Source organism: Tachysurus fulvidraco, chromosome 19 (assembly GCF_022655615.1).
Source record: "Tachysurus fulvidraco isolate hzauxx_2018 chromosome 19, HZAU_PFXX_2.0, whole genome shotgun sequence".
Classification (NCBI taxonomy): Eukaryota; Metazoa; Chordata; class Actinopteri; order Siluriformes; family Bagridae; genus Tachysurus; species Tachysurus fulvidraco.
Window position 1 is genome coordinate 9,790,363 of NC_062536.1, and position 12,965 is coordinate 9,803,327.

General features: G+C 42.3%; 2 protein-coding genes across 9 annotated transcripts in view; one reads left to right on the forward strand and one right to left on the reverse strand.

Annotated features, from left to right (window-relative positions):
- brd1a (bromodomain containing 1a) overlaps positions 1-4,658 on the reverse strand; it is an 18,215-nt gene extending 13,557 nt beyond the window's left edge. For 2 of the 4 annotated variants that reach the window (XM_047804139.1, XM_027151622.2), the window contains exons 1-5: positions 4,250-4,657; positions 1,914-3,282; positions 1,052-1,208; positions 837-968; positions 4-132 (exon numbers count right to left, since the gene is read on the reverse strand). In XM_047804139.1, coding sequence (XP_047660095.1) covers positions 4-132; positions 837-968; positions 1,052-1,208; positions 1,914-3,265 — 1,770 coding nt within the window. In that variant the 5' untranslated portion in view covers positions 3,266-3,282; positions 4,250-4,657. Of the gene's footprint in view, positions 1-3; positions 133-836; positions 969-1,051; positions 1,209-1,913; positions 3,283-4,249 lie in introns of all 4 variants that reach the window. The other 2 variants (XM_047804138.1, XM_047804140.1) reach the window with 1 other exon arrangement.
- A 256-nt stretch (positions 4,659-4,914) lies between these two features.
- Positions 4,915-12,641, forward strand: zbed4 (zinc finger, BED-type containing 4). Of its 5 annotated transcripts, none has more exons than XM_047804137.1 (4): positions 4,915-5,056; positions 5,160-5,464; positions 7,186-7,220; positions 7,894-12,641. In XM_047804137.1, exon 4 carries the CDS (start codon positions 8,096-8,098, stop codon positions 11,825-11,827), a length of 3,732 nt encoding a protein of 1,243 aa, XP_047660093.1. In that variant the 5' UTR covers positions 4,915-5,056; positions 5,160-5,464; positions 7,186-7,220; positions 7,894-8,095; the 3' UTR covers positions 11,828-12,641. The 5 variants fall into 5 exon arrangements, with proteins under 5 accessions (XP_047660093.1, XP_027007422.1, XP_027007419.1 ...); XM_027151621.2 differs by lacking the exon at positions 4,915-5,056 and having other exon boundaries at positions 5,092-5,464; positions 7,894-8,182; positions 8,303-12,641; XM_027151618.2 differs by lacking the exon at positions 4,915-5,056 and having other exon boundaries at positions 5,092-5,464.
- The last annotated feature ends 324 nt before the right edge of the window (positions 12,642-12,965 follow it).

The window sequence follows — 12,965 nt, forward strand, 5'->3', positions numbered from 1 at the left end:
CACCTCCTCGATGCTGACTGGCTGTGCAAAGATCTTGGCCTGGTCTTTTTCCTGCAGCTGCTCCAACACTGCCTTCAGCAAAATGTTTAACGGAGAGAGCTGCACTTCTAAAATTGACTGCTGCAGTTTAATCTGTGGAGAAACCAAGAAACAATGAACATGCAGAGAAGAAGAATAAATGCAAATGGTTAGTTTACCTGCACTCTGTGGCATTGAGGACACAGTATGTTCCCTGAAATTAGGTTGATCTGAGGAAATGCTTCACAAATGCACTCAGTAAACCTTACGATTACAAATCGAATGACTACTATTAGAATTAATCGTCAATATCTTTTGTTACTTAAAACATCTCTAATTGGCATTTCACATTTCCTATGGTTTGTCTTCCTGCAATCTGGTGTCATTATTGTGTCATATAGCTGCATTGTAGTCTGGAACTTCCAGCCCAGCACCAGCCATATGCACTACTTCGGTGTTGGAGCTCTCATCAATATGACATTGAACATCGTTGGGAAAAGGTGAATAAAAAAGAAGCTTTTCTCTCTCTTTATTTTTTGTTCTCAGGGACACCACTGTAAATGCCACGCTGATGTCACAGGATGACATCACTAGCAAAATTTCTCTTAGGAATAATGAAAATACGGCATCGGCTAACAAAGCAACAGATGAACACCCATGTCACTAAGCAGAACCACCTAAGCAGACTGATATAAGTCTGTTTTGCTTTAGGTTTCTTTAGGCATCTTTGCAGTTGTATCACTGTCTCCTTATATGCTTTCTGAGCTTCGAGATCTTCCTAAAAGTAGCTGAGAGAAACAGTAAAACCAGGTCATTACCTCCTCTCTCTTGAGCTTCTCTCTCTTCCTGATAAGCTCCAGCAATAGCCTGGCTCTCTCGAGGTCATGCCTCAAACGCTGCCACTCCTTCAGCTGCTCCTTCAGTGCCCGGCTCTCCTCCTCGCTGTGCTTCTGCACAAATGAAACACAAAGGTTTCAGATAACATTATTCAACATGTTCAAGCCACTGAAGCGCAGGGTCTCGTCGGACTCACAGGCTGGGCAGTTTTCTGGGACTGGAGGCTGGAGTGCAGTCGTCTGATCAGCGGCAGTCCGTTCCGTGATTGTCTCTTCAAGGTCCAGTAGTTCAAGGCCAGCTCGACAAATGCCTTTTTTCTCTGGAGAGATACTTGACTGAGGATGGAGTCCAACCTGTTGCATATAGGAAGGAGATTAGAGGGACGATGGATGAGCTGAAGTCGCTCAGCTCTCCTGTTTAATTAACAAAACCCAAACAAAAATCACCATGAAGTATGATCTTATTACCACAACAAACATTTGTGTGCACTCAGCCTTAATACCATTTTGTAGTTCCATACGTTAAAGAAGTGCCTACCACATCTAAAGAGCATGCAATTACTTCAGACAATTATTTGCCTGTACTGAAACCTCAAAACAGTAATAAAGGACATAACGGTATGTGACTATGACACATGACACGTGTTCTTTGTCACAACAAATCACGTAAACATGCTATCACTTCATGAATCACCCGACAATGTTTTTGCACATCCCCTTTAACTGTGAAATAAATCTCAACTTTCCAACAAGACAATACATTAGGCTTAAGGTTGCAAACAGGTTAATAACTAAAAGAACCATGTAATAACATTAATTACGGGTTCGAATATCCAGCACTGGAACCTTTTTTTAAATTCTGCTTCACAGCCACCTGGGGGTCCAAATTTTCGATGAAAAAAAAACTTCATAGGAACAGATATAAGCGTTTCCTCCTTTAACTTTAAAGTGTCAACACTCCAAACAAAGTGATCCTGTGAAGTGATATAACGCGATAAGTATTTCGGTATCATCAGTAATTTGTACATACATGACTCTCTCTTTCCCTCTAACACTTACCTATGAGGTGGAAAACTACACACAGTAATAGCTGGAACTGCTGCTACCGACTCTACACTCTTTTTGTTTTTTTTGTTCTTTTGCTTTTTAGTCAGACTCCTTTTCTTCTTGGGTGTCCGACAGAATCCGTTTTTGGTTGCGCATTTGGGGTCATTGTATATATTGAGGGGTCTCTTGACGCACCCGTTGGGCGTGTGAGCTCCGCAATAGGCTGTCTTCTTCACAGTAAAGGTGGGGTCACCAGCATCGTTAGTCTCTTTCATGGGCTCCATCTTCAAGAAAAGACCGGCTTTCTGTGCACAGCTGACGTGGAAGGCTGTGTAGCAGTTAGCCTTGTGGCACTGGATGCAGGCGCCGACGCCTTTCTCCTTACAAAGGTAGCAGGTGAGTTTCCAGCGGGCGGGTGGAATGTTGGCTACGCCATCAATGGGCTCAATGAAGACCGTGTTAGAGAAGCCAACCTCGGGCACCCACAGAGCACAGACCACATGCCCCCAGCGGTCATCCTCGGTCTTCTTGACGGCGCCACCTTTGTTGGGGCAAAGGATGCAGTCGGCGGGCTGAGTGGGAGACTGCAGGCAATGGCGGCACAACCACTGTCCCTCTGGGATGTAGGGAACTCCGTAACACTCCTGATGCACTGCGAGATTACACATGTCACAGAAAAGGATGGCATTGCTGTCCTGACATTCTCCATCCATGCAGACACAGCATACTGCGTCCTCGTCCACCAGAGACTGTGGATCCTGCTGACCCTGGCTCTCCAAGAAGGACTCCTTCTCAAAGCGGTCCACGAGGAACTCAAAGACGTTGGGAGAGACTTGACTGAAGCCTTCACTGCGTCTCTTTTCGTTGACAAGCTCCAGCCACGCGTAGTCTTCCTCATCCATGTCATATTCAACTTCCTCATCTAGCTCCTCTGGGGTTTTCTCTTCGTACCTATAATACGTCTGAGATCTTCGTGGCACGGCTGGTAGGTTATACTCCACAGTGCGGAATTTTGGTTCAGGCAGAGTGCAGGATGATGCCTGAGCCCCTTGTGTGTTTACAGCGGCGTTCTTTTTCAGGCGGTTGTTTTTTAGACGTGCCGACCGCAACGGGGCCTGCTGCGGTTTTTCTGTGTTCTCCTTGTTGCTGGTGCATTCCATGATCTCCTGAGCCACAGGGTCGTCATCGGTGATGACGTCAAGCTTGTCAAAGATGCTTATCCGGTGCACACGGCCATCGACATCCAGCTCCACCATGCGCTGGGCTTGTGCGTAGGTCAGGGTCTCCCTGTTTGGTGATGGTTTAATGGGAGAGGGCGCCCGCTGAAGTGCAGGGATCTTGTTGTTCCGGGCTTTCTTCCCCATCGTGAACCCTCAAATATCTGCAGAAGAAAACACATTGAATTAACAGATGTCATTCCAGTCACAGCATAACATTTATACAGTGCGCACACTAAACTAAAATAAGCAAGCAGTCAGAACCATTGACTCATACACACTCACGCTACATTTACAATTTGAAAGCTGGCCAATGAAATTTCATCTTGCTCAGCTGAAATCAAAAGGTCTCAGTTACAGGTATATCAGCTTCTCAAATATGGAAGAAATATAGAAGTGAAAAGAAAAAAGTTTTCCAGCCTTCTGAGAGGATGGGGTGCCTGACGATCGTTCGATCGATCGATAGATAGATGTGATGGTAAAGTCCTTCTGACCTATAAATACAATTTACACATGACTTGAGATCTTTATAAAAGCCAGCCACACATGTTGTTAATGTGATATAACCGCAGAGCAAAACCACACATCTATCATAAAACACCCAACGAAGCAGAGACATAAAACAAACCCTCTGTCAGTTTGTGAGCATCACTGTGACACTGATCTGTAGCAGTCTTCAGCTGGGAAACTCCTTAACGCAAACTCATACAAAAGGTGGACCAGAAGCACGTGAACATCCGTGAAGAGCGGAAGCGTCTCCATGGTGATTAACAGTTACAGATTTTGTTGCACACCACAGTTATGGGTGTTGTAGATTGGGGGGCGGGGAAACACACACACACACACACACACACACACACACACACACACACACACACGACCCCAAATCTCCAGTCTCACATTCAGCCCACTACTGTTTATTTTTGGCCGAACTGCTACTAATAAAACACTAAAACACCAAATGGCGGCATAGCATTAGTTTATTGCAGGCACTGTGCTCCTGGAGACCCTTTAAATAGATGTCACAACAACAAGCAGATTTCACTGCAAGCAGATTTGTATCTGACTCAGATCACAACAGATCCCATCGTCAGACTGCCATCATTGTGTAGAGCAGCAGCGCATCATTACCTGGGAGGCCCTGTGCTTGTATATGGAGACAGAGGCAATGGCGACACGGCCTGCTCGGCGGCTCTGATTCCGCACACAATGTTCTCATCCAAAGGGCGCAGGCTGAGCTTCCTGTTGACAAATTAGAATCAGAATTAAAGCCGTTCACGATGGCCTCCAAGACTACGCTTCCCGAAACGTGCAAAACGGCCGTAACGTCGGTTTAAAAGCCATCCGTTGAATCAGCAACGTCCTCCTTCTCTTCTCTTCCCTGTTAAACGCAGAGCTGCTACAAGCGTCGCCTTCCCCCCCACAACAATGCGGACGGGTTCGCTACGTAAAGCGCCACCCACTACGCGCAACGTCATGACGCTCCACAAACACGTTGTCGCCACGGCCGCGTTCCAAATACAGTCAACCTACCTACGTAAGGGCGCTAGTCGTGGAAGGAAACGCACGCGCTGATAAAGTTTTCACTTTATCGAGTGCACGCGTAGGTCTGGGAGCGCGCCGATTGGAATGGAACCCAAACAGGCTTTGGGGGTTAATTTTCATTTCCTCGCCCTTTGAAGAAACGTATTTATTTTGTCCGCTCTAAACGGATATAGGTTGTTTTATTATGGAAGATGATTACAGTCTAGATAATGTGTTGTTTAGTAATAATAATATTTAATTAGATATATGTTTGTAAACACGTTTAAAAACAGTGCTTGTAAAGGATCAGGAGATAATAGGCTATATTTAAATCCCCAAAGAGCCCCGTTTGTTTGCCCCACCCCTGCTGGCGCCTTGGTGCCCCTGAAAGAGACCCTCAGGTCAAGAAACCCCGTATGTTTGCCTCCCTAACCAGATAAGTCCAACACATTTCCTTAAAATAAAGTGCTCTCTAGAAACGAGGAGAATAAACAATCACTGCGTTTTGTTTTTTCAGCGTTTATACACCGACAAAGCCCCGGTTGCCCTGGCGACCCCGAATTATAACGCGGTCGACGAGTTTTTGTTTTTTAAGCTAATAAAGAATTGTCCTCTTGCCGCCATGTTGAAAACCGTCATGACGTCACTACGTCGCGTTTCTTCCGCCCGACGCTGAGTGGAGCTGCAACTGCTGAGTGTTGTTTAAACCGCACCGGAGAGACAAAGCCACGAAAATAATCACCTCGCTTTGGATCAATCAGTCGTGTTTATTTACCTTATTAAACAACTCGTATTGATTGAATCACGCACCAGGGACTGAAGGTATGTGAGATTGTTTACATTCCTCCGAGCTGAGACGTTAAACTGCAGTAATAAATAACGCTGTGTGGGGTTTCGGTTAGATCCACTTTCTCTGGTTGGTTCTACCTACCTCCAGGATCTGGTTCTGCCCCGCCAGGCAGGTTATTGCCCCCCTGTGCTGTGGGCCGCGTTAGCTAACTAAAGAAAAAGGTTCTTCTTCAGCATCGTATCCCACTAACCCTTAAACCATCCTCGCCTCATTTTTTACACGTCTAATGTCAGGATGTATGAAGTCTCTCTTTGCTTTAGTTGCTCTGTCAGTCTGCTCTTAATCCATGTGACAGTTTGGTGGCCAACGTTAGCTTCAACCATTAGCATGAAGAGGTGAAGATGCTAAGCTAACAGGCTAACTTGCTGCTCCAGATGCTAAGATAACAATAATAACAACAATAACATGAATAATCATCATTATTAATAATAATAATAATACAATTAGGATGTAGTACACAGCCCATATTACAAACTTGACATAAATTAGGAACACTTTTCTACAAAAATGTGATATTAATCATTAAAACACGCTATTATCATTGCCTGGATAACAATAACTATAAAACTATATTTTTTTAATTAAAAGACTGTTTATTTATATTATTAGCACCACCACTCATACTACTTATGGGTTATCTGTTGTTAGGTAAACGCGTTAAAACGGTTGTTGTTTATTTTATTACAAGCTGTTTAACCAGTGTGTATAGGGGAAAACAAACAAACAATCAAAAAAACAGGCAATCTTATACCGCGTTAAACAAGCAAAAAGTAGGAAAACATTTTGTTTGTTTATTTATCTCTCTCTTCTGACACAAACAAACAGCGACACGGTTAGCTAACGTTGATTCATTTTCCGGATCTGAGGTCATTATTATAGCTGAAACCTTTTGAATATGCTGTTATACACATTCGCCTTGTATTGTTTACATTTATTTCCCACAGCGCTGTTGTTTGAGGTTTATTATTTAAGCTTTATTGCTTTTGTTTCGGTTTAAATGGAGTAAAATGGGGGGGAAGAGACGTATATACTGCAGTTCCGGGTTAAAGTAGCCCAACACTGTCAAACACCAGTTTCACCATCTGCTCAAGGTGAACAGCTCAGTACTGTTTAAAATACACCTCATAATGTTGATCTCTTTCCTTAAGGGGATATAAATTGCATTTTGATAGCCGATATGTTGATTAGAATCGAGTTCAGCTCAGTGCAGAAATAGTTTGAGGTACTTTATATTTCTATTTATTCACTTTTGTTCACAGACAGTAATCTGTAAATTATTATTGTGTAAATGTGTGTTAATTTTAATACCCAGGCATTGTATAGGACTTAATCATGGGATTTGAACTTGCATCATCCACTAGCACCAACGTGCCCTTTTAATTTTTTATTTATACACCTCATTTTCATGATGTACAATGGATTTGTTTTAGTCTTAAATCTGACTGGTCTGAAGGTGAGGAATAATGTTTTATAACAGCAGCTCTGACATTAATGCACTTGTGCACTTCAAATTTAATTTGTTTCGCACATTTATATTAAAACCCTAGTTGTAATGTTTCTGTAATAACAGTACACTGGGACTTATGTGATGGATGTTCAACATAGTTTAACCCCAATAAAAAATAAAAACAGATTAAAACATATTTGACAAAGAAAACCATTATTAATATTGTGAGTTTATTTACCGTTTCAGGACAGGAGTCTCCCAGATGTCAGCCCTTTATATTGGTTAGTAGGTTTTCTGCTATAGAAAAGTTGTTCAGGATAGAAGCCTTTGTGCTTTCTGTTGTTTCAGTAATATGAAAAGCTGTGCTTTTATTTTATTAACTTCAAGAGAGAAGAAAAGAGACTGGTGAGGGAATGACATGCACATACCAAAATATTAAATGTAAGAAATGTATACGCGATGTTTAATAATAATTGGTAAATAGTACTAAACATTGCAGATTCATTTAGATAGAGTTTAGATTAATTTTATTGAAATATATATATAATATATATTTAGAAATGTCTAAAATGTAAAACAGCATATAAACATGCAAGAATATATGTCTATGATGTTCTTTCCTCGTGTTAGTAAGATAGTATTTGCCCATTAAACTGTAGACATAAGTAATGTTCTTGTAACTATGCTGTTCATGAAGTCATTTTTCACGACCTCTGCAGTCTAGCCAAATATCCAAGACAAAATACAGCTAATATATTTCACATTGCACATGCAGGCAAGAAACCAAAAAATCTTAGTACTAATCAGTAAAAATAGAATATTAATTATTGTTAAGGAACATTAAATTAACTGTGCCCTGGAGTGTTTGAATAACACTACTTTACACTAATCTATAAATAACTGCCTCTTTTTAGCAAAATTTTCTCTTAATTCTCTTCTTTCTCTTCTGTACAGATTCCATTAAGTAAAGAAGTTTCCACTCTCCTACATGGATATGTTTCGCATGTCTTTATCATCTGACTTGAAACGTAACACACCACTGTAGCCATTGGACTGGATGTTTGACGACACAGCCACACAGATGACACTGGAACACTCGACAAGCTGCTTTCATTAGAGAAAGTTTGGTTTCTTAGCAGAAATCCTGTCTGCTAAAATGGACGGGGAGGAAGGCTTTTCCCAAAAGACTGATGACGTGCATTTGGACCATAATTGTTCTGTGGAGAACGACAAGAGGAAAGAGGTAAAAAGCACCTGTTTGAAAATTGAGGGGCAAGACGGTTATGTTTTCAAATCATACAGCATGACCCCACACGAGAGTCCACTGGCAAAAAAGTCTTCACCCGATAACATATCTTCTCAGGTTGATGGACATTTAGAAGATGGTCAAGAGGAAGAAACCTGCTATAAGCAGGACTGCCCAACTTCTCCAGCCATTTCAGATGATACAACTCAGACTACTGAACTAGACAAAGACGATTCGGTAAATGACATGAGTGTGCGTATTAAAGAGGAACCAACTGAAACGGGTGAAAGTTCTCAGGAGGACGATAAGTTATTCTTTGATGGGGCTGTAGGCCCCTTTGTCACTAGAAGTAATGATGATGATTATGATAACCTACTGAGTGGCTACACAAGTACTCTTTATGATGTTGCAATGGATGCAGTCACACAAAGCCTTCTGACGTCTATTAGAAACCCTCTAAATCCAAGAAAAAAATCCCCTGCATGGAACCATTTTTTCATATCTCCTCGCGATAGTACCAAAGCTATCTGTATGTATTGTATGAAAGAGTTCAGTCGGGGTAAAAATGAGAAAGACCTCAGCACTAGTTGTTTAATGAGGCATGTACGAAGGGCTCACCCTACTGTACTTTTACAAGACAGTGACTCGCCAAATACTTCATCTAACTCTGCCTCATGTCTAATACCTCCTGTCAAATCACCAAATAACGATCTGGCAGCTAGCAGTAAATCCCACTTAATCAGTCACACCTCACCGTCCAACACAACAGAAGCCGCAGATGTAGCATCCAAAGAGGCGTCCCAAAAAGCCAAGCCAAAAGTGGAAAAGAGTGCCAAGGCTGACTCTGGTGCAGCCCCATCCCCTCATTCCATTAACAACCACACCGATGATGCCATGGACATCGGGTCTGACGGCTCAGGATCTACCCCCAAGAGTGCAAATTCTCGGAGACGATCGGCTGTGTGGAAACACTTTTATCTGTCTCCTGCTGATAGCTCCAAAGCAGTGTGTATTCACTGCATGAATGAGTTTAGTCGGGGTAAAAATGGAAAAGACCTAGGGACAAGTTGTCTAATTCGCCATATGTGGCGAGCCCACCGAGACATTGTCATAGAAGAAAACGGACAGGGTTCAACAATTCCTCCACCATATTCAACCCCACCAACGTTATTATCACACGTGCAGATGCAGGACCATGTAGAGGTTAAAAAGGAACCCCAGTGTACCTCCTCATCCCCTGAAACCATGTCCGATGAAGTGCCCATGGACGACAGCATGAAATGTGAAAATATGGATTTAAAAGAGGAGTTACATGACACCTCATATCATTCTGGACAAGAGTCTTCACTGAACATGTCTTTTGGTCTTAAAAGTGAAAGTATACAGCTGTCATCATCTCCAGACGAATCTGCTGAAGTCTTGAACCTAACTCAAGAGCCAAGCTCGGTTTTCCAACAAAACAAAAAGATCATGAAAAGAGTGAAATCTGAAGTATGGCACCACTTCATTGTCTCCCCAGGCGACCAACTTAAAGCTTTGTGTCGGTACTGTCCATGCGTCATTAGTCGCGGCAAGCGTGGAGACTTCGGCACAAGCTGTTTGATGCGCCATCTGATGAGACGGCATCCCGATGTCCTCAAGAACCAAAAAAGCACAATTGACAAAGCGACCTTACCTCAGCAACTCCACAGCACCCTCGCCGATGAGGATGGGATGTCGTCCAACGTGTCCGACAACCCTGCTACCGAGAAGAAACAGCACACGCAAACCATTTTTAGCAAAAAGACTTCGAAGCTGTGGAATCACTTTTCTCTTTCTTCTGCAGACCCCACAAAGGTTGTCTGTTTGCACTGTAATCGCACAATAAGCAGGGGGAAAAAGACAACAAACCTGGGCACTAGTTGCTTGTTTAGGCACATGCAGAGGTTTCATGGGCATGTGCTTGAAAATAATAGTAATATCTCAGGTGATCCAACGTCTGCTGAAATTCAAGTCAAACAGAAGCTGTTGGACACATCTACTTATGTGGAGAGTAGTGAGAAATTTGATGAGTGTCACCCAGTTGCCAAAAAAATCACCAAACTCATTGCTGAAATGCTTGCACTGGATCTCCAGCCATCGACTGTGGTGGAAAACATTGGTCTGAACCGATTACTGGAATACCTCCAACCACAGTATTCTCTTCCTTCATCATCATACTTCACCAGCACTGCCATACCAGAAATGTACGAAAGTGTAAAAAAGGTTGTCCTGACTCACCTCAAAGAGGCCGAGAGTGGAATAATTCATTTCACAACCAGCATTTGGGTAAGCAGCCAAACACGGGAATACTTGACTCTCACAGCCCACTGGGTGACATTTGAGTCGCGTGTCCGACCTCAGGGGCAAGATTTCCACTGCTCAGCTCTGCTTGGTGTCTCCCCTATTGACTGTGATTATAACATGCTTAGCATACAGAAGCAACTTGAGTACCTTTGGGACACCTGGATTGTCTCCTCAGGCCTGAAGCTTGGATTCACTGTCACTGATAATCAAGCCATTCTAAATGTCCTGGAGGACAATGCTCACACCCTCATGAACTGTTTCGGTCATAACATAGACCTCATTGTTAATGAAGCCATAAAAAGCCAGAGGATGGTACAGAGCTTGTTAAGCATTGCACGGAAGATCTGTGAAAGAGTACATCGTTCAGCAAAGGCAAAGGAGAAGCTGGCGGAACTTCAAAAAGCCTATAACTTGCCTGAACATCAGCTGATACAGGATGTTCCGTCCAAGTGGAAGACCTCGTATTTTATGCTTGAAAGGTTAGTCGAGCAAAAGAAAGCCATTGACGAAATGTCTTTAGAGTGCAATTTCAGGGAACTTATAAGCTGTGACCAGTGGGAGGTGATGCAATCAGTTTGCAACGCTCTGAAACCCTTTGAGGTGGCCTGCAGGGAAATGAGCAATCGAACGGCCACGCTTGGCCAGGTCATACCCCTCATTCACATTCTCAACCGCAAGATAGACATGCTTTTCGACGAGACTATGGGTATTGATAACATGCTTAAATCTCTGAAAGAGGCAATGGTGACCAGGATGTCTCCCACCCTTCATGATCCACGTTATACATGGGCAACCATGCTGGACCCTAGGTACAAGACCTCCCTGTTCACTGAGGAGGAGGCAGAGAAGTGTAAGCAGGAGCTCATAAGAGAGGTTCAGAGGGTATCCATGTCTCCATCTGCAGAAACCAAACCTCCGTTGTCTAATGGGTGCAGTGAAGACCCAGCTCCATCTAACAGTTCAACCACAAACAAGGACAACCTATGGGCCCTGATGGATGACATAAGGCAAAAGATTAAGCAAGATGACAGGCCAAAATCATCGGAGCTTGTTGTTTTGGAGTATTTGGAGGAAGATATACTTGACCAGAGCTGTGATCCTTTGGACTATTGGAATCTCAAGTTGTTCTTATGGCCTGAGCTTGCCAAAGTAGCCGTACGTTACGTGGGTTGCCCACCCAGCATTGTACCAGCAGATACACTGTTCAGCACATCGAGCTTGAACTGCGCCCTGAATCAGTCTCGACCATTGCTAGAAAATCTTGAAAGACTCTTATTCTTAAAGGTTAACCTTCCTTTGATATATTTTCAGTACTAAGAAAAATGTTTTTTTGTGTGTGCAAGAATTTCTTAGACCCCCATGAACCCTGTCCAACGACCAAGTCACTTCTGAGATGGTCCTTTAAAACTTAAAATACTTTACACTGAGGTTTAGATTTGGTATATAGAACATGTTAAGTTAAATTTGTATGCATACTACTGTTCAATGCTTGATAACTGGAGTTAGTCTTCTACCCGGTGAAAAGTGTTTTCAGGGAGCGAGTGTGGGAGGGAGAGATGCTTAGATTTAGGGGTTGGGGTGTGTGTGTGTTGCTGTAAAAAAAAATTTATGGCCAGAATTTTCTTTCCTTCTCTCTCCTTGTGCCTTATATGAACTACTTCAGGTCAAAATGCTGTATATATTATTTGATGTGCAACAATGTTTTGTCTTCTGACTTTAATGATTATGTAAAATGCAAACAGATGCTGAATACTGTTTTATATATAAGAATACATGACCCAAAAAGAAATGCTGTGACTGAAAACTGTTTAAATGTCTTTAATTTAATTATTTCTTTGTGATATTATGGTTTACGGTACTGTCCATTAGAATTAGTACTTTTTTTTTTATTTTTAACTTGAAAAACAATAGCATTATGTAAAATGGTGGTGTCATTTCAGGGTGAGCAATCTGTTTAAAAATTTATTTCTCAGGCACAATTCTTTATTTTTTTCCTGGGGTATTAAATTATGGATCACTGTCAAGATGATGTACATTTTATAAAATCATTTCCAAAAAAAAAATTTGATAAATAGTCGAGACTAAAACCATGCAATTTTGGTGGTTATTTGTTAATAAAACGTTTACCCTTTTTCCTTGTTTGTTTTTTCCTCCCCTCCCCCCACCCGTGAAGATTTTTTTTTTCCACTAGCACTTAGCAACATTAATCTGATTTCAGGGTAATGAAACAAGTGCAACCCTTTTCTATTCTCACACAGGAAACTTTATGTACCAGTAACAGTTTGTTTTCACTCTTGGAAAGGGAAGTGGTGAGCGGATGACCAAGCCGTTACACAACCCAGGTGGCTCTTGGTAAGCAAGTCAACAGCAGGCCTCATACAAACCAGTTTTTCTTGAGAGTCGAGAATAGGTGCAGTGTGGCATCACTGTCTTGGTGTAAACACCATGCTCACTT